Source organism: Notolabrus celidotus, chromosome 11 (assembly GCF_009762535.1).
Source record: "Notolabrus celidotus isolate fNotCel1 chromosome 11, fNotCel1.pri, whole genome shotgun sequence".
NCBI lineage: Eukaryota > Metazoa > Chordata > Actinopteri > Labriformes > Labridae > Notolabrus > Notolabrus celidotus.
In genome coordinates, this window is record NC_048282.1 from 9,864,970 (window position 1) to 9,890,468 (window position 25,499).

Genomic DNA, 25,499 nt, shown 5'->3' on the forward strand with positions numbered 1-25,499 from the left:
AGTTAAGTTTACACAGACCATGATCATGTGATGGCAGGCACAAAACCACAGTATGTATAAGACAAATAACTCAGCTATGGCACAAAAATATGGATTCATTTCATTTAAAACAGTGTTTTCCTTTTACCTATTATTTTGTTGAAATAAGCTCAGTATGATACTCACTATCACTGACACTCATGTCTTTATTAATACTGACCGCCAGCTGCATGTTTTTATGCAACAGCAGTGACGTGATATGGCGAGGCGCAGAGTGTCCGGTAGTTTTTAACTAAACCACAGAGCTCCTCTACATTAAACTAATTCAATAGGGAGTAGAGATGAATGACGATGTGCTTTTGGAAAGAGACCAAAAAAAGAAAGATTTTCAAAAACTATTGATATTAATACCTCTGAGTTTAATGAAACATAAAAGCTTCAAATGGATCTCCTTCCTCAAACCTTGGCGGCCTCTTTGTTCTATGAACCCATTCCCACGGCGAAGAGTTGTTTGTTTGTACCTGAAACGTCAACCTTGAGCACAGAGAGACCGTGCAAACAAAAAAAAGTAAGCTCAGAAAAACATCTCATGAAGAAGAGATGTAACCCTGCTTCTTGTTTTTCTCACCACTCTCCACATTCCCTTGTTTCCAGCGTGGGTTCGCAGAGAAAAACAGCTAAATACATCCGCTCTGATAAACATCTGCTGTGCTTCATATGATCCTGGATGAATTAGAGGGAGTGTTTCAGTATGTGGGTGTGTGTTTATTGCAAGGACTTGTTCTACCTGACGCTGATCTCTAAGTGTGTGTGTGCTTGAGACTATCGTAAAAAGAGAGATAAAAAATAACCCTAATAATTCAGGAAAAAAACACGTGAAGCTCATTTTAAGCTTCCTTTACCAAGTGCATTGATATGCATGTTTAAACGTTAGAACTGTCACTACCCACATGCTCTAGGTGTCCTCACTGTTGAAATTAATGTTCAACAGTTAATCATCTAGAGGGCGCTTGAACAAAGTTTGCTAGTTTCTAAATTTGTGCAATCTTTCTTCAAAAAGTTTGGCTACTTTCTAAATTATTCTTCATTGTTGATTTTTGCTGTTCTGGTTTTAACTCTTGGCTAAACTGCTTGACACTGCCCTCACCATTCCCGGTGGTACTGCAGCATTTGGGCTACACCTGTAAAGGCCAAATTCCCCCTGATCTGTGTCTTGTCGGTCTCTGATCCATCACAGCTCCGGATTTGATAGGTTTCTATTCTAGTCAATGTGTTGACTTCCACTGGATCCACTCTGTTGCGTTCTGGCAGGTCGGAGTCCTCCAGATCAGATACGCAAGGTTTCTATTTTTCGATCAATCTCAACAGAGCAGATCGACTGGGGCAGGAAGTCAGGCACCAAAACAAAACATCCAGTTGATTTCTCAGAATAAAACACTCTGTGTAATCACCAGATCGTATTTCACTTAACTACAACAACAAACCATCATGATGAGCGGAGCCAGGCCTGGAGTCAACAGGTCAGAGGTTTTCAGAGGACCATAAAGACAACATGGATGAGGAGAGGAGTCGGATTATTAAATCCTGCATAAACTTCCAGATTACATGCAGAAATACAGATGAAATGAACACCTCTTGTTGAAGTCAGCTGGAAGCTCATTTCTTTGGGAATCTTTATAATATTTGAGGTGCCTGCAAAACTCCTCTCCTCCAAAATATTCAGTCCAGAGTACGTTCAAAGAGCTGAACTTTTGAGTTTCATTTTGGAAATACAATACTACCTAATGCTTAGCTTGGCTAATTCAGTTGGCTGTGGAGATTGTCAAGCATGTTTGTTTGGTTATAATACAACTTGTTTATCTAGTTTCTGAATCTGAGTAACACTATTCTACTTAAATGTGGTTGAACATTACATACAGTTAGATTGTCTTTTTGATTTTGATATGAAATACACACATCATCTGTATATTTACAGATCTATAGACACTAAACACATAACAGGGTTCCCACGTGTCCTGGAAAACCTGGAAAACCTGGAAAACAATTGACCAGTTTTCCAGTACTGGAAAACACCTGGAAAATGGGAGAAAAAGTAAAATGTCCTGGAAAATCACATATAGTCCTGGAAAATTATTCCAACATGGCTGCGTGCGACCTGACCCTATTAACAAAACACATCCCCATTCATTGAAAGTTGAGTGCACGCTGTGCTGGAAAAGACAGCGACACTGCGCAACTTTTTTCACATCTTTTCTCCTTCACTTCATAATCATGCATTCACAGAAAACTGGGGTATATTGTTTATGATTTATGATACATTTGGCTCAATTACCGTACTCTAGCTCAGTTGTTCTCAAAGTGGGGTCCTGGGACCCCTGGGGGCCTGCGAACCATAGCCTGGGGGGTCCGTGAAATAATTTGAATACATTTCTAATAAATTATAAAATTGTGCTGTGTCATTACAAAACAGCATACACCGTTGTTATGATACCATTGGTTGGTGGCTCGAAGGGATATGTGAGTCTTGCTACTGTTAATTTTCTGAAAGCGTTTAAGATCAATTACTTGAAAAGTATAAATGTTGTCATGTTGAGTCCTCAAGGAATGAAATGACCCTCTGTTTTAAAGTATACAAGTGGTATTTACTTGATTCAAATTGAAGTGTTATCTGTTTATCACTATGGTACAGGTCTGAAGTATTTACATTGATACGTTTTACAATACAAATAGTTCCAAGGGCAACTAAGAGTGCAAATGGTAGTAAGCATGTGCTTTAGTGATGGGAAGTACGGCTCTTTTCAGAGAGCCGGCTCTTTCGACTCGGCTCCCAAAGAAGAGCCGGCTCTTTCGACTCCCGAACGGCATTTAATTTAGGATCTTTTGTAGCCGTATATTTTACCTTAATTTTGCAAAAACTAATGGTTTGTGTGTTGAACACCCTTTTACGTACAGTGTTTTTATGAGAAGACTTATATTTGACCAATTGTGTGCATTTATTCTGTTACAAAATCATTCTCACCCTGATCCTAGGGTTAGGGTTGTGATTAGGGTTAGGGATAGGCTTAAGGTTACGATTAGGGTTATGGTTAGGGTTGTGATTAGGGATAGGGTTAGGGTTGTGATTAGGGTTAGGGTTAGGCTTCGGATTACGGTTAGGATTCAGATTAGGGTTAGGGTTCAGATTAGGGTTAGGGTTAGGATTAGGGTAAGGGTTAGGGTTCAGATTAGGGTTAGGGTTAGGATTAGGGTAAGGGTAAGGGTTCAGATTAGGGTTAGGGTTAGGATTAGGGTAAGGATTAGGGTTAGGGTTCAGATTAGGGTTAGGGTTCAGATAAGGGTTAGGATTAGGGTTAGGATTAGGGTTAGGGTTAGGGTTCAGATTAGGGTTAGGGTTCGGATTAGGGTTGGGGTTAGGGTTCGGATTAGGGTTAGGGGTTAGGATTATGATTAGGGTTTGGGTTCCGGTTAGGGTTCGGATTACGGTTAGGGTTGTGATTAGGGTTAGGGTTGTGATTAGGGTTGGGGTTAGGGTTGTGGTTAGGGTTAGGGTTGTGATAAAGGATAGGGTTATGATTAGGGTTAGGATTAGGGTTAGGATTAGGATTAGGGTTATGGTTAGGACTAGGGTTAGGATTAGGATTAGGGTTAGGATTAGGGTTAGGGTTAGGATGAGAATTAGGGTTAGGGTTAGGACTAGGGTTAGGATTAGGGTTAGGTTTTAGAACCAGAACTAAACTTAAGCATACAGAACCAGAACCAAACTCATGCAAACAGAACAAAAATCAAACTCAACCAGAACCGAACCAGAACCGAACCAGAACCGAACCAGAACTGAACCAGAACCCTACCAGAACCCTACCAGAACTGAACCAGAACCGAACCAGAACCGAACCAGAACCGAACCAGACCCAAACAAGAACCGACCCAGAACCGTACCAGAACTTAACCAGAACCGAACTGGAACCGAACCAAGCCAGAACCGGACCAGAACAGAACCAGAACCGAACGAGAACCGAAACAGAACCGAAACAGGACTGAACCAGAACCGGAACTGATCCGAACCAGAACCATACCAGAAACAAACCAGAACCGAACCAGAAACCAACCAGAACCGTACCAGAACTGTACCAGAACCGAACCAGACTTGAACCAGAATCGAACCAGAACCAGGGTTGGGGTTCTGATTAGGGATAGGGTTATGATTAGGGTTAGGGTTAGGATTAGGGTTAAGATTAGGGTTAGGGTTATGATTAGGGTTAGGATTGTGATTAGGGTTAGGATTGTGATTAGGGTTAGGGTTGGGGTTAGGGTTGTGATTAGGGTTAGGGTTGGGGTTAGGGTTAGGGTCGTGATTAGGGTTAGGGTTGTGATTAGGGTTGTGAATAGGGTTAGGGTTGTGATTAGGGTTAGGCTTCTGATTAGGGTTAAGATTATGGTTAGGGTTAGGATTAGGATTAGGGTTAAGGTTAGGACTAGGGTCAGGACTAGGGTTAGGATTAGGGTTAGGATTAGGGTTAGGATTAGGGTTAGGATTAGGGTTAGGTTTTAGAACCAGAACCAAACTCAACCAGAACCGAACCAGAACCCTACCAGAACTGAACCAGAACCGAACCAGAACCGAACCAGACCCAAACCAGAACGGAACCAGAACTGTACCAGAACTTAACCAGAACCGAACCGGAACCGAACCGAGCCAGATCGGACCAGAACAGAACCAGAACCGAAACAGAACCGAAACAGAACTGAAACAGAACCGAAACAGAACCGAACCAGAACCAGAACCGGAACTGATCCGAACCAGAACCATACCAGAAACGAATCAGAACCGAACCAGAACCGAATCAGAACCGTACCAGAACCGAACTACACTTGAACCAGAATCGAACCAGAACCGAACCAGAACCAGAACCGGAAATGATCCGAACCAGAACCATACCAGAAACGAATCAGAACCGAACCAGAACCGAATCAGATCCGTACCAGAACCGAACTACACTTGAACCAGAATCGAACCAGAACCGAACCAGAACGGAACTCAAGCAAACTGAACCAAAACCAGAACCAAACTCAAGCAAACAGAACCAGAACCAACTCAGGTAAACATAACCAGAACCAAACTCGAGCAAACAGAACCAGAACCAGAACCAAACTCGAGCAAACAGAACCAGAACCAGATCCAAACTGAAGCAAACATTATTAATGTCCTCAGGTTGGCATTGAGAAAAATCAGATGCCTCAGCTTGGATGGGCTGATCCGATTGCTCCTCTCAGTGAATATTTGCCCTGTCTTCAAGAAGACTCTCTCTGATGGAACAGATGTAGCCAGGATACACAGCCTCCCCTCCATCACCTGTATCCTATATCCTCACATATGATTGGCCGCCATGCTGACCAATCAAAACAAAGTTCTGCTGTGAGCAGATCTGGGTCTGAGCACTTTGAGAGCTAAGCAGGGAAAGGAAAAAACTGGGAGCCGGCTCTCTCTTGATGCGAGCCGGCTCTTCTGATTCACTATAAAGCATCGGCTCTCAGAGCCACAGCTTTTGATCATGACACATCACTAATGTACTTAATCTGTGTTACAATTATGAGGGGGCCATGGACAATTTTCTCACCTGTAAGGGGTCCCTGGCTCCAAAAAGTTTGAGAACCCCTGCTCTAGCTAGCAGGAGTGCAAACTCCCGATAGTGAAAACAAACGGAACAAAAAGAGCGACACAGCTGCACAGAAACTCCACGTTGTAGACATCACTGATCATAATAGACATCACCATGCAGGAAGACAGTTTACATTTTTTTAAACCTCTGAGAGATCTTCAAATACAGAGTGCGTCTTTACACCAGTGCAATTTTTTCAGAGTTTACGGTAACTCAAATAAAAAAACGTGACATTTGCTTTGTTTTGTATCGACCACTTAGCAGGATGAATATCATAATTTAGCAGGTATATTTTGAGTCTGAGTTGAGTTGAGAAACATTTGTGGCCATTTTTGTCATTCAGATCTATTTAGGTCATTAAAGCACTGATCCTCTGATCATTATTATTGATTAATTATTTCAATAAGGCAGCTTCCTGATTCCTTTGCAGGCTCTTGTTTTTTTCTTAGCTCATTTTATAATTTTTGAGAAATATAAAATTTAGACGGTCATACCAGCTTGATCATCAATGAAAATGTCTTGGAAATGTCCTGGAAAATGATAGTTGGGAACCCTGCATAAGGTAGAAACGTAGGAATTAAGGCAGACGGATCTGTCCATTTCTACTGTAAATGCAGGGGTAGAGCATTAATGAGCCATCGGACTACCATTTCTAACACTATTCTCAACTGAACACAACTTTATGTATCTCAAACAAGAGACTTTTATGGTGGTCATAAAACCTGGTAAATCCATGATTTTTTTAACAAAACTAAAATATGTTTGTGACCTTTAACCTGTCATATATTGGGTCTTTTGCTGTGTTCAGACAGTAAGTGAAGCTCGTTTCACCTGAGTTATTCACAGGAGTTTGACGCTGAGATCATCTATGTTTATTCCAGTTTGAACACACAGAGAGCTCTTCCAGTCGCCCTGCAGACCAAACTCCCTCTTGTCTGTGTTCATAACATCACTCAGAGGTGCAGGTGGGTTACTGAAGCTCTCAGCACCTCTGAGGCTGACTGGTGTTCACTCTGACAGCCAGTTAGTTCACATCAACACCAAGATTTCTCAGATGGAGCCTAACTACAGGTGTTTGATTCCAGCGGTGAAGTGTCTGGCTTTATTGCGGGTTCCATTCCTTGTGTGTTAGATTACAAATAATCAGTGTGTTTTGCAAGTTCGAAGCTGGCTGAAACAACCTGGCTTTCTTCAGCAGAATGATGTTACACTCAGATCGAAGGGATGCCGTTAAAAGTAAACAATGCCCTGGATCTGCACATTTTATGTCTGTTGGCTTAACAAGAAGAATACAACTTTTAAAATGCTTGATGGAGATTGTTCCTGGAATATCTGCTTAAATGTGAGGACATCAGAGGAATGGAGTTTAATGCAATAATTATTGCAAACATTGGAGGTTTAGCACTCAAATAAAACAGTCTGTCAAGTCGAACTCTTCTCTTCGTCAATGTTCTTGCTGAAATCTTAAATCCTGGTGCCACACCTTGAGGCATAAACTAAAAGGTTATTAGCCATCTGGATGCTGTAACCTCTCTAATCCTGCTCATGTTTACTTGCTCCCTGCTGGTAAAGTCTCATAAATTAAACAAAATCTGGTTAAAAACAAGGGGGCTTCTCAGGAGTCATGTGACTAATAAGATTTGAATTTGGCCATGTAGGGTTAAAAATAAGGGGGAGAAACTTGAAAGGTCAAACTTACTTTGCAACTTTGTTGATAACTGGTGCAAAGTTCGTGGGTCCGTACAGCTGCACTGTCCTCAGGCTCTGGAAATAAGCCTCCAGAACTCCTTCTATCCCCACACAGCTTGCGTTCTCGTTGTCACCAGCCTGCAACAGACAGACAAAAAGCAACAATTACCAATCCAACTTACAGCACCGACTGAACTCTCTTGTCCAATATGAAGCAGCTCTGCAGTGCAACTGATACGCTCATGCAACTACAGCAACTTAACAGATGTTTGGTTTATGCAGTAGGTGTTAATATCTGTGGCAGGGATGAGACACTTTCAAGAGGCTTTAAAATGATACTGAAGTGGTTTGTGCTTGGGGAAACGCTCAGTGAGAAATAAACAGACTGAAGTTAGGATTTAATTGGCTTTAATATAAAATAAATATTCAGCAAAATTTAGACAGAGTCACCACTCCTGCAAGAGGGTCAGCTACAACAGAGCACGAACAGTCTGAACTGTTCCACACAGAATGAACACTGTGTTTATCCCCTGAGTATAAAGGTAAGTGTGTCTTTGTGGAAGCAGGGGTCGTATTAAGCAGCTAGATGGTTAAGTTCACCCCTCTCTAGTCCCTAAACTCCCTTCCTACCCTAATTATTTTGCAGCTTTAAGTGCAGATGAAATATTAAAATAATAAAAGATTACCGTGTCAAGGTAGCACAAGCATAAAGCAGCATATTTCATATATATCCTGAATTAAATTTCCACTACAGTTTGTATTGTACTCTCATAAGAAGCAGAGGTGGTAAAATGAAGTAGAAGGTTAAAGTTGCGTGGACAGTCTAACGGAAAAAACGTCCGCCTCTGCAACTTGGTGCCCCAAACGTGTAAACCATTGTCATGCAAATGTTCAGTTTCACTATGTTAGTTATGTTGGATCCTCATCCTCTCCCTCCCCCCATGTTAAGAGTCTGGGTGTAATCCTCGATAGTACGCTGTCATTCCAGTCCCACATCAATAATGTCACTCGGTCAGCATACTTCCATCTCCGAAACATCTCTACGTCTGTCTCTCTCCCCAGACAGTACTGCCATTTTGGGTCACACCCTGGTCACCTCCCGCCTAGATTACTGCAACTGCCTTCTTTTTGGTTTACCAGACAAATCCATCCATAAACTTTAACTGGTTCAAAATTCTACTGCCCGGATCATCACCAGAGCCCCCTCCACCAGCCACATCACACCTGTCTTGCAGCAACTCCACTAGCTTCCCATCAAACACCGCATCATTTTTAAGATTCTGTTTCTCACTTTCAAGGCCATCAACAATCGAGCTCCTCAGTACCTCATTGAGCTCCTCCATACCAAAATACCCACCTGTAGTCTCAGGTCCACCTCTTCCACCCAACTCACCCTCCCACCTGCTCGCTTGACCACCATGGGGTTGAGAGCCTTCAGCCGCTCGGCCCCCCGTCTCCCATTATTAGACATCCCTAAATAGTTAATAAGAAGCAACTTTTGAGCTCACAACTGCTGCACTCTCAGGACCACAGAGGAGAGAAGAGAGACAGAGAGGGCAAGAGCGAAAAGAGAGAGAGAGCTGCTGACAGATGATGCAAGTTTGAATGGCTAATACAGTGCATGCTAATCTGGAATAGTTTTCTGTTTGTCTGTCTGTCTTACATTTTAATTACTCAAGGCTTTTTAGCATCGTAGGAGGTGTTTCATGGAAGCAAAAATAGATGAATTGGGATAACCCAAGGCGAGCGCTGGCTTAATTTCAGCTCGGTACCCGATGGTTTCTGACTGGATGCCCTGATCCCTCAGGAGGATGTGAGGCAGAAGAGATGGATGCTGGGAGCATCCCGCTGGCAGGCAGATGAGCCAACTTCTCAACTTGTGTGACCAGCTGTTGTCGCAGCAATGACTCCTGGTCCAAACCACACCCAGCTGCAGGTAGACTGTGTGTGTTAGTGTGTAGGTGTGTGTGTGTAGGTGTGTGTGTGTGTGTGTGTGTGTGTGTGTGTGTGTGTGTGTGTGTGTGTGTGTGTGTGTGTGTGTGTGTGTGTGTGTGTGTCTTACCAGTGGGAAGGCGTGGGAGATTTTGCCATCAGGGGGCAGCTTAGCTCCGAAACCATAGGCGGGGAAGAGCTTGTCACTGTCGTAGTCCTGGATAATCTCTCCCACTGCTTTCAGAGCCATGGCGTATGCATTCATCTGGTAGGGGCTCATATAGTGGAGAGAGGTGGGCTGGGAGGGGTTACCTTGGAGGTAGACAAACACATCAGGATGATACAGATGATTATACTTCTCCTTTATTCTCTCTGTGTGGTTTCACCTTTACAGCAAAGTGCACTGTGTCAAGAGAGGCTTCCAAAAAACATCTTGTAATCGTTTCATTAATTGAACAACGTAACAGAAAGACTCTCTCTCTCTTCAATGTGATCGAGTGCCCTGCTTTAGAGAAAATGACAGGAGCTGATTTGATGAGAGATTGTAGACGCCTCCTTACACACCTAATGATAATGTAGTCCCTATAATTCCATCTGGCTTCCCTCGTGCTGCAGGTGAACGCTCCTCTGGTCATTAAAAAAAAAACACCCTGTGCACCTTTCTTGGTCGGCTGCATTTTTCAGCCTGTCAAAATAAAAGCCTGATGAAACTATCTTTTAAAAGCATCACAGGCCCAAGTGTGACTGCTCAAAAAAGATCCCTGATTACATGGTTACATCATAATATTACAATATGGAGTAACAGGAAAGACTCAAGTGCATGTAATCAGGGAATACAAAAACTATGGTTGTGTTATTTTAATATTTCAACGGATATATTCAAAATTTATGCCATTATGATACAAAGTATATGCATATTATATACCATTAGGGAAGACCTGGCACAATGAAAGTTAAAGATAACTACTAGCAGCTATTTGCAACACAGCATAAATAATTGGTTTCAATTCGGAGCGGCCAATCACATTTCAAATGGGGCCCAGGCCACCCTGACCAACCCCAAGAACCGCCCCAGCTGCCCAACCAATCGTGCACACAACTACACATACAGAGGATCCTCTTACTCAGCATCATAGATGCTAACACAGAGCTTTGTTTGCACTTAGCACAATATTAGCTACTAGCTGTTGCCACACAATCCAACCTTGGGCACAAGGCGTGTTTGCTGTGTGTTGCTAAAAATTTAAAACAATGTATGGCTTACCTAATAGTGCATCAGACAGGTCCTGTTTTGAGGTCAGATCACTTGATCATAATGCATAAACTAAGTCTCAACATGCTGTGAATTACTTTATCAGAAGTTGTGATGCAGCACAGTCAGGAGACATACTGTATGTCTAATAACAAGGACCTGTGAGACAATAATGTGGATATTTTGTCTGTTTACAGTAAAATAAGACTCTAGTCTGCAGCGTACATCTTATATTTCACTGATAATCCACAGAGCTGTGGTTTTACTTTCTCAGTTCTGGGTCTGCATCACAGTTATCATCATTCAAAGTATTTTAAGGGCTAATTTAGGTAAATGAAGCTCCATGTATGTTTAGATTTGACGAGGATAAGCCATATGATTATTTTTTATAAAAAAATAATCTAGCCAGTTAAGCTCTGCAAATTAATGCAGGTTGTTGAAAGTGGTGAAAACAGGATTAATACAGAAAAACTGGATTCTCATCATATGACTCTGCATTAGAATAAACAAAAATTTACAGTATAATAAAAGTAAAATGATGTTTGATGGTTAAGGCCTGATAACATTGAATGGATGCTTTTCGTCTTCAGCAGTCTTAGTCTGTGGACAGAAAGGGTTGGGTTCTTTTGTTTTATGAACCAGAGTGAACACTGTATTAAGCTCCTCTGGCACAGCCTAAAGCTCAAACATAAACCCACAAACACCTCTAAAACTTACTAATTGGGATGCTTTATCTTGTTTGTTTAATTCCTCCACAAACAGAAATACAAACTAAACAGAAATCAGAACTCTTTCTTGAATAATAATTAAGTGTTATTCCCAAAGTATCCCTGATTTATTGGTCATTAAAGAAAACTTAATTTGTGCTTTCTGCTGCCAGCCAGATTCTTGATTTGATATTTGATGTAAGTTTATCATTTTTAAGACCAGATTTGATCTTTTTATGTTTTAATGTGACAGTGAGGCAGTGAATGGCTGTTTTACACAGTGACCTCACTGTATTAGGTGGAGCTTTCATGTAATGTGTTCAAATTATGTTTCTGTACCGTCATAAGAAGTCATTGGAAAGATTGTGAAGACATGAATCCTCTTAAATGACCTGTGTCGTGGTAAAACGGATGACTGAAGGCTGTAATCATGAGCTATGAATAGATACAAATACGACTTTCATCAAGGTAACCAGAGTTCAAGTCCTGTACAAAACCAGATATTGAGATGTATTTTCTTTCATTTATGTACTTAACTTAAAGTTAATACATAGTATATGAAAGTTAAAATAATAAATGTTCGAATGTAACTTTACTGATGTAAGTAAAGTTCATTATCTCAGAATGTTGCAAGTATTTTGGTCTCTTAACCTGACAAAACTGCAACTGGTTTTCAATTTAATCATAATAACTAATACAAGTTAGCTGTGTTAAATGCTTCATTAATATTGGTGAAAACCCCATGACAAGGCTGATTGATCCATGACAACAAAAGTAATATCATAGAGACATCCTGATTACACAAATCATATCAAATCAATCCTCAGTAAGGAGTCAGGCTCAGTCCCCCTCTGCCTATTGACACTGCGGTAAAAATGTCAGAATATAACGGAATGGAACAGAATAGATCAAAGCAGAATAGAACAGAATGGAATGGAATGCTTCTGACTGATCAGCGCCCCAAAAAAAACATTGATTCATTCTTAACAAAAGCGTTGCTTAAGACAAACTGATCACAAACATCATATCAAATCAATCCACAGAAAGTAGTCCGTCATATTCCCCTGTTGACACTGTGGTAACAACGTTGGAATAGAATGGAATGGAACAGAACAGAGTGAATCAAAGCAAGAATAGAATGGAATACAAGGCTTCTGATTGGTCAAAACCTCATAACAATGATGATTAATTCCTAACAAAAGTGATGCTTGAGATAAACTGATTCCACATGTTATATCAAATCAATCCACAGAAAGTAGTCTATCTCAATTCCCCTCTGCCTGTTGATACTGGGGTAAAAACATTAGAATATAATGGAATGGAACAGAATACATCAAAAAGGAATAAAATGCCTCTGATTGATCAAAACCCCTTAACCGTGATGATTAAACCTCAATATCAGAAGCAATGCTTGTGACATTGCATCTGTGTAAAGTAGTCCCTTATTCTCCCTCTGCCTGTTGAAACTGTGGTAAAAACGCTAGTGTTGTCTCAAGCTGGTCTTGAGAGTGTGGAAATAATGACAGTTAGTGGGCACAGATATGAGAGCAGCCTGAGGAGCTACTGGACCTCAACCATCACTGATAGGGGAAAGCAGAGCAACATCCTGTCCTGTGATCCAGGTAACGGCAGCAGAGCTGGTGAGAGCATCTTTAAGATGCTGCTTTTTTTACACCTTTGGTAAGTAATAACAAGATAACGTATAGCATCAGGGTCCTGCTCACCCTGTTGGGACTCTACCTTGCATAAATACCACTTATTTTACATTGTGCCCTATAATGAGAGACTTTCTTCTCCTGCATGCACTTTCAAAGAACCAAAACACTAAGCAGGCTTTGGAAGTCGTGCTCATGTCAATCATGTGAATCTCTGCAATCAGAACAATTCATATTTGCGGATTACAACAAATAAAACTGAATCCAAAGTAAGGTGATATCCTGGAGAACAACAGAAGTGTCTTACCATTGGATGCTGTGAAGTCGATAGCCACGGTGAAGTTCAGTTGTGTCCTGAAAGAAAGAAAAACAGGAATCAAAGAGGAGAAGAAGAAAACGACAGAGATCACACACTTCAGTGTACTGTATCTGCGACACACATACACAATCAGCTTCGTTAGAGCCTGTTAACTCATCCACTGGTTAATTAGTATGGTGGGACTGTGCTCCCTCCGCCATCTGAAAAGTCTAATTAGACAAACAAATAGAGCCTGTAATGAAACGTGAATAAACTGGATAAATGAGGTGTTGACAAAGATTTAACTTTCTCAAAAACTTTGACCACTCTGAGCTTATATGAATTCTGTATGGTGCTAAAAAAAAAAAAAGACTATCTGGGAAATTCAATCTTAAGACACACAAATACACACAAACATCCACACACCTTGTGAGACAAACAACCAAAATGGAGGCTGTTGACACTGACTCTGAGGGCAGGCTAATTATCATTCCACTCACCCGCCTCGGATGAAATCCACAAAGGTATACTCGGACTCCACTTTGAAGGACAGCAGAGTTACCTGGAATACACACATGCGCGCACACACACACACAACAGAGTGATAAACAGAGGGAGAGAGGAAAAAGGAGCAGGGCCAGGTAGACAGGAAGGAAAAAGACAAGCAGGTGGCCAGACAGCAAAGGAGACAGAGAGAGAGGGAAGCAGATGTAAGAGGTGATGATACCTTTATAAGAATAATAAATATATTAAACAGCACAGAATACCACTACATGAGAAATGACATAGCAGAGGCGGGTGTACTCACAGTCCCAGAATTTACATACTTCTTCTTTTTGCCTTTCTTCTTTGGGTTTAAAACCTGCCAGTGATTGGGGGAAATACGTTAGGGACAGAGAGGGCACTTGTAAAACCACTTCATACCCTGAAATGATGTTTAATAATGAACATGAATAATTCAGCGTATTCCTGATGGCACTGGCAGCCCGTGAATTGAGACTGATATTATGTTTAACTATGTGAATAAAGATGATAGAGAGGATAAAAATTGAATCTGAGAGGTTAAGAGATTAAACTATTCATCCATCCATCCATTAATCGACCATCCATCCGTCCAACGGCGTCACCAATCTGAAAATTAAACATTCCCCTCTCTTTGAGGAAAAATAATTATTGGAGACTTTGATGATTTCTACAGGAGGCTCATTAATTGGTTTTCCTGCAGCTTCGTATTAACTGTACTTTCAGTGACATTGTAAAAAGTACTTTAACACCGTGCAGTAACCTTTAAGATTAATGAACTCTTGGTGGCAGTATTAACACATTTACTAGGTTCATTTTAAGCAATAAAGTTCTACACATCGACTTGGACCAGCTCATAAAGTGCTTTAAAACATGGACAGAACAACAGATACTGTATCGCAGTGAAGCCATGACATAACAATTGGGGTTCCCCTTGGTGGCTGGCTGAAGTATAGCTCTTAAAGCCCACCTCCTCCATTTTAGCAGGTGGAACATGGTTCAAACAAGAAAAATGAATACATATCAAAACATTTTTGCCCAAACATGCTTTCTGTCATTATAGTTAGTTATTTTTTCATTTCAGAGAAGTTAAGTTTTATTTGCTATCGGATGTTAAATAGATGATTGATTGGCAGCTCTTTTGACGAATGAGGCTCCTGCAGCATTTTTTTTAACAGAGTAGAGAAAGAACTGCGACAAAAACATATCAAACACTTACATAAGAGTCATTTATCTTTCTATAACCAGAAGTGTCGGCCTCAAATCAACACCAAAATTGGTCCTGCTGTGGACGTTTTATTGGTAAGTTAAATGTGTGTTTTGTTTGCAGGATTGTGACATAAATCCTCCGATCAATATCAGCTCCTATCTGCAGTATCTTAGCCTAACCTCTCTTAATGGTTTAGCACTGTCTGTATTGTTTGATTGTGTTACGGTCCTAGCCGGGCCCCCGGCACACACTGTTAATGTGTGTGTGTGTAAGTGTGCGCCTCCCCCAGGTCCTGCAAGCCGGAAAGGTGATTGGAAAACGAACGGAACCTGGCCATCAATCAAAGGAGAGCCCTCTGATTAAAGCGCCGGCCAGCTGGAAGACCATGAGAAGATCAGACAGACACTTGCTCCTTGCCTCCTGTAGTCTATTAGAATAGTTAGCGTGATAGAATTGGTAGTGTGAAACCTGTTTATTCTTGTACAGAGGCACTAGACCTGAACTGGGCCTGGGTTTAGCTTTCAAACATTTCAAGATTTACTTTGTTAGTCTCACTAGGTTAGGGGTGTTGCTCACGTATGTTGTTTGGTTTCACAGGTAAGCAAGGTAGGTTATTGTTTTGATTTGTTTTAGAAACGTCAGATCGCCAAAACTCAAGGTTGGAGTCCTCTTCTGCGTTTTACTATTTTATACCTTTGGGTGACACTCACTGGCCCTTTTCAGTTGCCTCGTTCTGTCGCATGCTCAATTTGTTTGCTTCTTTTGTAATAAATAACTTACCCTTACCCTTAACGTCTGGGTTTATGATAATTCCCTTTACCCTCATGAGCTGGGTTGTAACAGATTGCTTTACTTAAAACCTCCAATAGGTAATTTTTGGTATTCTTTGCAGAACCTAATGCTGAACCTCTGGATTTGTAAGAAGTTTCTTGAAACAGTCAAAAGTATCACTCGAAGTGAATCTTTGCTGGAAGAGTCTTTGCTGTGTCCTCAACATGCTGATAATGGTCTCATCTGACACTGTCTGCAGACTTTTCAAGAATTAAATTACAATGAATGATCTTTCTGATGGTCTCTTTTGATTTTAGGTCATAGAGACATCAGTATTAGCTTCAGTTTGAGTCATAACTAGCCGAAGATGCCTCACAAGAGTCTTCTATCAGAATTTGAGAATGTTGTAGAGTTTTATCAGCCTCTGTAGAAACACCAAGCTGATGCCAAAATATCCGGAATCACCAAAAACAGTGTTACACAAGCTCCTCATATGACAAAAGCAGTGAGAAACAACAAACCACCCCCACGTCATGTCTCACCTCGTACACGTTGAACTGGTTCTGCCCCCGAGACAGCTCTCTGTAGCTGGTGGTGAACTCACCAATGAAGTCATGGCTGCAGACAAACAGCACCCACACAGAGGGGAAGGCATGAATACACGTTTCATAATCAGAGATAAAGAGTCATGTCTCTTTCTGTTTCTCTCCACATCATTATGTCTGCTTTGTTTTCCTGTCAGTCTTCAAATATCTGTCTGATCTCTCTCTCTTTGCTGCATTACGAGGTGGAAACTTTCCAAATTTTCACCCACAGAAGTTTCATTTGATGTTCTTTCAGATATTTGAAACATCAGTGTGAATAATAAGACCAAAGTGGGATGATTTTACCTTCCATCTCGATCCCAGTCATAGACATCCACCTTCACAGTCCTGAAAAAGACAAGCACAGGTTATTTCTGAGATCTGCTTTTTACTAAATAATCTCCTTTCAATGTAAAGAAAACTGCCTTTCACTCCATCGAACAGGGAACAAAGCAATTACACATCCACAGATACAGTGGTACACCGCTAAAGAGGATTATGTGCTCAGCAGGTACAGGTTGTTATTGTGAACTCTGCATTATGCGCTCTATCTATATGCTCAGATGAGTTTCCAGACAGTGAATATCATTAATTCCACGAGTAGGAGAGAATATGAATCAGAGCTTAGTTTCCATGCATCACCATCAATTTCAGTCTGATAAAGTGTACAGTATTTGTTGTTGGGCTGTGTGAATGAATCTTCATTTGGTTTAAATGTCACAGGTAGGCTCATGAAGAGTCATTAGCATAGATAGTGGGGGATTTGCAATTGTGCTTCCTCATGAAGACCCGAGAGGTTTGCTCATATTATTTTGTGTCTTTAACAGAAGTTTCTCTTCCTGTTTTTCTTTCTGCAGTATGAAAAAGTTAGCTTAAACACCTGCGGTTATTTTCCCCCAAATCTGCAGGATTATTTTTTTTACTTTACTGAATAATGGAACATCTTGGGGTGGGAGAGTATTAATGTAGCTCCCCTTTTTTATGACCTTTGTAAGTGCTGCTAGCTCAAAGATAAAATTTGATAGTTTGCTAATTTACACAACAGCAAACTTCTCATCAGCTTATATCGGATATTCTCCTGGGAAATCTGTTCATATAGAAAGAAAACTCATGTTCATGAAGTATCTGACTCAAGTATACGAACAAAATGCCTACTTGTTGTCTCCAACCTTCAAATTTCCAGTTTGGACTTAAACTGTCTCAACTCTACTGAGCCCCCTAGTGCAAGGTCAAGAAAAAATTGAGCCACTTGCAGATCTGTGTGCAGATAATGTAATCCGTACCCATAAATTTGTATACCATGCACGTGTGCACAGATCTGCAAACCATTTGCACAAATTTGCACATGTCTTGCACCTAGAGGGCTCTTCACAACTCAGGTGGATAAAGTAGTCCATGAATGAGTCCACCTTGAATTTTCCGATTCAAAATATACTGGATGCTACAAATACTGCACTTTGAATGACAAAAAAGTAGTCCTGACATTCTTTACTTCATATAAACAGCACAACTGATATATTTAGCCTGTCATATATTTGCATTGGCTGAATTCACACATGCACTAAACTCCTGAAATCTGCAAACGCAAATAGATAAACTTTTTCCCCCAGACTTTACCAAAATTGTTTTCCTGTCAGCTGCTCATGTAACGGGTCCTGTGTTACATATTGTCCCACTTGCTCTAGTGTGTAATTGTATGTTAGATGTACTTTTTGCTCTAGAGCGCCCCCTCTCAGAGGAATATACTCGCTGGGCAGTTGTAATGCTGTGCCAGTGTATGTAGACATGCAGGAGGTGAGGTAGCCTGCAATCTCGTTGCTAATATCTTTGTTATTCTTTGTAGCGTGCTGTATGAGCTGTAGAACAGGCCACTGTACGACTGACTAGCATATGTTCTTGTCCTGTTCAGCTACAAAGTAGTGGTCTGAAGAATCAAACAAACCTCCCTTCATCCTTAAAAAACACAACGCAGAGTTTCTTGAACCAGCCAGCTGCAATAAGGTGCAGTTGAGCGTGGTTACACTCAGTAAAATTTCTGAAGAATGAGGGATAAGTCAATGAGAAATCGCATCAGGTAAAAGTCTGAAAAAATCAATGCAAAGACACTGCAAAGAACATGTGTGAACAAGCAACTTTAGTGAAATTTGATGAAGGCTGTTCTGAAAATGTCTGTACTTTTCAGGAGTGCATGTCTGAGATGATCTTCATATTCAAATGGATGGATCATTTTATTTATGCAAAATTGATTCATTCCTAAACTATCAATGCAAAGGTTATTTTGTCCACACTCACTTTTAGTTGTAAAACACACCCATAATCTGAAAAATGTGATAAAGGTGGAATTTATTTGTTAACTGCCAAAGAGATTACATTTTAGGAACCATGTGACTCCTTTCGCCCGCCATAGCCACCTATTTACTGTACGGAAATTGAAAGCTGTTTCCTCATTCCAAACACAAGCAGGCTATAGCGTAGCGCGGATACAACGCACCCTAGCAGGTAAGTGGACCCTATCTTGTGTAAATGTGTGGATAAAAAGTAAAGCTCCCAGGTGTGCACCCCTGTTTACGAGGAACAGATGAATACTAGAGTTGTTAACCAGGTGGAAGGAGAAACTGATGGAGAGGGAAAGTTTGGTGTGTGTGTCCCTGGCTCACTGACCGCAGTAAGTGACGGTGCTGCTCCGTCACAATCAAAAACATGCACTTTACATGCAGTGAATCCTCAAAAGTGCACAAATACTCGTATAAACTAAGTCTGATAAGATGATAAGCAACAACAAAATATTACAAGGATATATAAAAGGTTAATAGTTCTTGTAAAAGTGTCACTGTGAGCTGGATACATTTAAAGCATGCCTGTAGCTTTAACAGCCTCTCAGCTTCAGTCCGACCTGGGTGTGAATGTCTATAAGAGCCGTTTTAAAACTGAGTCAGTCTCAATAACACCAGTGCTGGTCCCTGGGACACCATGACCGACTGCTGGCATTATTCTGACCGCCCCAGCAACAGGTGATGTCATCCACAGGTCTGTGCTCTAACTGTTCTCATGCTTCAGTTAATCATACATCAGACTGTGTAAAAGGGCTCTTATTCTGCACATCAACATCTGTGCTTTTTCACACATCCTCCTGTAAATGAAAAATATTTTATTTGCTCTACATTTAGACACATGACAGGGTAGTACAAAAGGTTTTCTGACCTGTCGTAGTCTCCGTTGCAGAGAGCTCTAACAGGGATGGTGAAGGACTGCCACACTGGATTCAGTGTGTTCTTGATCACCTCTGTTTTGTGGCAGATGGTGAACCTGGCGGCAAAAGAAGAACAGACGTGTGGCTAATAGAAGGACAGCTCATTTTTACATCTCACATTGTACCTGTGAATATTATCCCATATCACTTAGAGCCAGCTTCCTCTGCAATGCCACAAAATGCTTCACAGGTTTTGTGTCTTTCATTATATCTAAATGCCTTCGTATAACTGGGAGGCACAACAGAACAGTAGATCAAGTTTTATTGCTGCAAAAATCTCCTCTTAAGGTGGAGCAGTGGAACAAGGTAATGATCTTTAAAGTTGAGACAAGCCTCGGAGGGTGGTTTCATGAGATCTGGAATCTAAGGAGTTTATTAGTATGGGGAACAAGTGCAAATGGAATGTTTTGCATTCACGTATCTTGTCTTTGCATCAGAAAGGTCCATGAAATAAACACCTTCCCTCAAACACATCCAGGCAGGCTTTAAAGCAACAATGTTTGCAATCTGTTTGTGATTTTCAGCAGCAGCCCACTTCACACTCCCAGGGACGCCCAGTGAGAGCACAGCTGCTGCAGTTGGTATCCACTGAGCTGAGCTGAAATGTTGTCTGTGGCTGCTGTACAGGAGTATTAAACACACTCTGAAATGTCTTATAGCATCATATCCTCTGCAGTCTGTTCACCTTACAGTTAACTAAGAGTTAAATCTTATATAATCCTAACTCAGTCAGACAGCTCACATCTTAATGGTTTGAATGTTTATTGCAGCAGCAGAACATCATTTATGTTAATGTCTTGGCTCTGACCTCATCACCTGCAGAAACTGAGGAGTGATGAGAACGTATTCTAAACCTCCTAGTCGGAGTCTGCAGGTGGATGCTGGGCGGTCGAGGGGCTTAAAGTTTGAGCGCTTATGACGGGCAAACGTGGCACTGAGAGAACAGAGGGAGAGATGGGAAAACCTGCAGCTCCCATAGATCACCACATTGAAAGTTGGTCGTGAGAATGTCACACGTCAGGTGTGAAATCAGTGCAGCTCAAGTTTCCTGCCCGATCTACACTGAATTAAATAATAACCGGCTGTCAGGCATTATAAGAACATATTTAGTCAATTTTACGTAATTATGCATATTTTCAACTTTTTTTAATAAAAAATAAATAAAATCACCATGAGTTTTTATAATATGAAATCAATTTGATTTAAACACATAAAACCATGAGATTGGGTTTCATAAAGGTTCGGACAGTAGGCGGCAGCATGCACCTGGAGCGTTGTTGTTTTTTGTACGCAAGTAAAACCAAAGAAGAAGAAGTGGCTCGGCGCAAGACTTCTCAAGCTGTTTTTGAAACCGCCTACTACACTACCAGAATGTACTGCAGTATGCCATTCCCTTTCAAAGTGTGTGGTGTCATTGTTTTCATCACTGCAGCAGCAGGAAGAAAGTGAAGAGGCTTAACCTTCCTCTTGTGTTAGGGTCCGCACCAACCCGTTTTAATTTTTAAATGTGTAAAAGAACCACATAAATTAGTTTTTTTGCATCAAGGCTTTTTGACTTTGTCAGGAACCTCTATTTCAACAAAATAAAACTTTTTTTTTTTTCACTAAATCATAAAATTGCTCTGGTTGAAATTATAACCTTTGTGTAGTTAGGGACGGTTTCCACCCAGTAATAAAAATATGATTAAAAAGCAATAATTGGAGCCAAAACTGAAATCATAAGTGCACTGTCAGTCAACACACTGACAGCCAGCTCCTCTTCCAATCATGTGAGCTTTAGGGGTTTCTCATTTTGTGTTGTTTTCCAGTATACCTGCACAAAAACAAAACAAACAAAGACGGGCATATCCAGACATGGGACGTCAATTCACTCATTTGAGTGGTCATTTTGGGGAGCTTGCCTATGTTCCCACAGCTCTTTAGGCATCTATAAGCTCTGCTTCAGCCTAAAGCCTTTTTGATCAGCCTATTTTATTTTTTCTTGTAATGATTGAGATTGTGACGATTTTGGCTGCTGCTGATCGAAATACAGTAGAATTACTCATTCATTTACTATAAAGTGCTTGTAAAACATCTTGTGGGAGGATAGGCTTCAATTGAAGGGAAATGTAGGAACACAAGACCTAACTTTGAAAATGTTCTAGAAATGTGGGAACATAGGGATGACCCCCATTGGACTTGCAGAGTGCACATCTTCAATTTGCAGCATGTAAAAAGGAGAAGAAGATTTTTAGTGAGCCAAGTTCTGGATAATATTTTTGGTGAAAATGAGGGAGAGGACACAGAGCAGCGTAGCAATACGGATGAGAGTGTGGAGTATCATCCAGAAGACACATACACATCTGATGAGTCTGATTAGGAGGTCACCGGAGGTGAAGCTGCTCTCCCTGAAAGATTCAAGTCCAAAGATGGTAAGATCTTTTGGAGCTCAGTACCTCATGATGTACATGGCAGGGCAGCTGCTGCACATGTCATCAAAATGATCCCTGGAATCCCAAGGTTTGCTGGGACGACGAGTGACATCAAGACATGTTTTGAGCTATTTATGCCATTGTCACTAAAAAGAGTCATCATATATGACAAACCTTGAAAGAAATAAAGTCAATGGCAACATGTGGAAAGACATTGATGAGGAATACCTGGATGCATATATTACTTTTTTTGTCTTTTTCTTGAAGTAATGATGTATGGGTCGAAATTGACCCGTAACACCACAGATAACAAACAAAAGGCCAAGAGGCCCACACCAACACTAAAACCAATATATTCATGGATAAGGAAGCCTAACAAGGTAACCAAGAGATGAGAAACAAATTGGATGATAGTTAATTGTTTTTAGTGTATTTTATAGCTGAATGAAGACACGGGTTGAAACCGACCCATGAACACAAGAGATGGTAACAGAAAGCTAACACAAGAGGAAGGTTAACTACGGTGTGCAAATAGCATGCAATTGGAGGAACCTGATACCTGAAAAATGTGCTCCGGTTTGTAACATGATGGGGGCAACAGTTTGTTGTAAGAAGATTAATGCAAACATTTAGGTCCCCTGAAAGCTCAGACTCACGTTCCGTCCTCATTACTCCGATAGAAAACCAGGAAGGGATCTGATTTGCCGAAAAAGTCCTTCTTGTCCAGCTTGTTGGCACACAGCTGCATGGTGGCAATATCCTGAGAGACAGGAAGGAAAGTTTCAGTTTCACATCACAGTAAACATTCTGATGCAACTTCATGTCTGTTTCAGTAACTTATTTTTTGTGGAATGAAGGCCCGTGTTTCTGCAAAGCTGCACTCTTTTCACTGGGACTCTTTTTCACAGTAATTGCTGGAAAATCTTCGTGGATGTGAATCTCTAGCAATTGGAATGACTTAATGAGCGATGCATTCATTGATTACAGTGATTGCAATCCAGCATTTCATTCGAATTACAGACTTTGTAAGAGGGAGAAAGTGATTTTAATATGTGCAGAAAGGAAGAGGGAAAGGCCTCATACATATGAATGAACTGTTGCTGCATTTAATGATGTGATTCCTGCTCCTGTGTTGACATGCCTGGATAGATTTATAGATGGATGGATGGATAGACAAATTGCCCTTAATGAGGCGTTTTAGTCATCACCTTTACTCGGAAGGAATCATGGGAATCCTAATCCCCTTATTGACTGATAGGGGCTGTCAGCCTACACACACACACACATAACCACACACACCTATCAAAATATCTGAAGTGCATTTTGTCAGGAGCAAAACCTCCCAGAGTAACGATGGTAAACACAACAGCGATAAGCCTGCTCACATTTTGGTCTCTGGAGCTGACACACTCACACTACACACACGCGTAGGAAGTTCTGTTGTAACCTGACTGCCTTGTTGGTATTAATATAACATTGTGGCAGGGGAATGACAAAGCTGGAGGAGAAAAATAATTTAGTTGGTAGCAGGAAAACACATCTTGACAGTTAATTTTAAACACATTTAAAGATCTATGGAGAGGTCTAGAAAAAGTCTCCTCGAGCGGCGAGCACAGACCGTTATTTAAATGTTAATTTCTACCTGAAAACATCTGAGACAGCTTTTCACCCCACTGTTAAACCAGGTTATACGCAGAAACAGCTTGAACCAGTCAGAAAAGACAAAGTTGTCTATTAAATTAAACCATCATTTATTTCGTTTACATCTGAGAGAGACAATAATGATTTGTTTGACGGCATTTATCAAAAATAGAACTGCTGTTGTTCAAAACTGAGATCTGTAGGGGGAGATAACTTCACTGCATCTATTGCTTCATGGAAGATGTCATAAACAAGGAGCTTTATAGGCCATTTCAGACCTGAGTGCAGCCTTTGACACCATAGGCAGCATTATTTGTTGGACGGACTGAGGCACGAGGTAGAGGTTTCTGGTCCATTTTAGAATGATTCATATTTGATTTGACTTAAAGAAGTTTCTGTAGATAATTATGTCTCTATCTTTTCTGATATGAAGTACGGAGTCACCTCATAAATATGTATTTCATTGTTATGCAGAGGGTACACAATTGTACCTGTGAGTTTTAAGATGGATTTTTTACGTGGTGTGAGATTCAGAAAACGGAAAGAATTGCAAGGAAAGAGCATGGCTTTAAAATGTAAACATACATGCCATTTCTGCCTCATCACAGAAACACTGACATAAAGGTCAAGAAAGAGGCTATGGACATGCAGGGAGGCTCGATTTCAAATAATCGCTGAAAAGATGCCAGTGACTGTCGACTAATGTTTTGACTTGAAATGCCCATCGCTGCTATCAAGGCTTTTCATGGCCTTTCTCCTAGCTACATATCAGACTTGTCAATACCGTATGAGCCTACACTCACTTTGAGATCCTTGGGCAGGTCTTCAGTGTGTTGAAAAATTAAAACTGAGGGCATGGTTCGTTTGCAGTGAGGGATCCAAAACTCTGGAGGTCCACTGAGTCTGTGATCTTTTTCAAATCCTAAGACAGTATCTTTAGACATACTTTAATCTGTTAGGAATACCTGGTTTTACTTGACTTTTTACTTTTACTTGAATGTAATTATTTAACATATATATTTAAAGACTTTCACTCCGTGCATTCATTTAAATTAAATCATTATCTTTTATAATGTGCATTGTTTCTCAATCTTACCTTTGCTATGATTTTAAGACATGCCTGTTTTATTCTGATGCCCTAATTAAACACTTTGTAACTTGTATTTTAAGTCCTCTATAAATAAAGTGTATTATCATTATATTTTAATTACCATAATATTATAACCTTTATATTTCTATATGCATTATGTTTGATTAATGTTATATTTTATATTATATATAAGGGTTACAATATTATTAACATTACTTGTATTTGTTGTAAATAAGAAGCTTGCAGGACAGAGTTAAAATACAATGTTTGCACTAAAGCCTCAGGAGATTTGCCTTGAAATGATGAAAAATGAAAATACAATACAGCCTATTTTACCCAGAGTGTCATTAAGCATTCACAAAAATCCTGCAAAAACTTAAAGTCTGTCAGTACAGGAAAGTGAGTACAAAAGAGCTAATTTGCTGTTTGCACCATTTCACAGAACAGAAGAATCCTACTCGTGCACATTTGATGAAACTCTTCGTGTCTGTCTGAACATTTCTCCCAAACAAAAGAGTTTCTGGTGCATTTGTGTGTGTGGCTGTTTGTGCGTGAATAGAAGAATAGGATTGCAATCTATTATAACAGTATCAGGAAGAAAATCTGACAAAAAAACTAAATTCAAGCAGAATTGTGTCTGTGCGTGTGTGTGCATGTGTGTGTGTGTGTGTGTACTGACCCTGCAGTTACTGAGCTCCTCTGCAGCAAAGATAATGACTCCACACTTCTTTCCTGGAATCCCACTGAGAAAAGAGAGAGAGGGAGGGGAAGAGAAGATTGAGAAGAAGGGATTACATAAATAATACAATTCTTAAGCAGATGTCATTCAAAGCTATAAGCTGTGTTTTCTT

General features: G+C 40.5%; 1 protein-coding gene across 1 annotated transcript in view; it reads right to left on the reverse strand.

The window, feature by feature from the left end:
- The window catches only part of LOC117821951 (copine-9-like), a 126,440-nt gene that overhangs the window by 20,744 nt on the left and 80,197 nt on the right, over positions 1-25,499 (reverse strand). Inside the window, exons 8-17 of the mRNA XM_034696525.1 lie at positions 25,328-25,391; positions 22,574-22,677; positions 19,458-19,562; positions 16,563-16,604; positions 16,215-16,290; positions 13,978-14,031; positions 13,670-13,731; positions 13,179-13,225; positions 9,388-9,569; positions 7,336-7,463 (exon numbers count right to left, since the gene is read on the reverse strand). Of these exons, the coding sequence (XP_034552416.1) occupies positions 7,336-7,463; positions 9,388-9,569; positions 13,179-13,225; positions 13,670-13,731; positions 13,978-14,031; positions 16,215-16,290; positions 16,563-16,604; positions 19,458-19,562; positions 22,574-22,677; positions 25,328-25,391 (864 nt within the window). The remainder of the gene's footprint in view (positions 1-7,335; positions 7,464-9,387; positions 9,570-13,178; positions 13,226-13,669; positions 13,732-13,977; positions 14,032-16,214; positions 16,291-16,562; positions 16,605-19,457; positions 19,563-22,573; positions 22,678-25,327; positions 25,392-25,499) is intronic.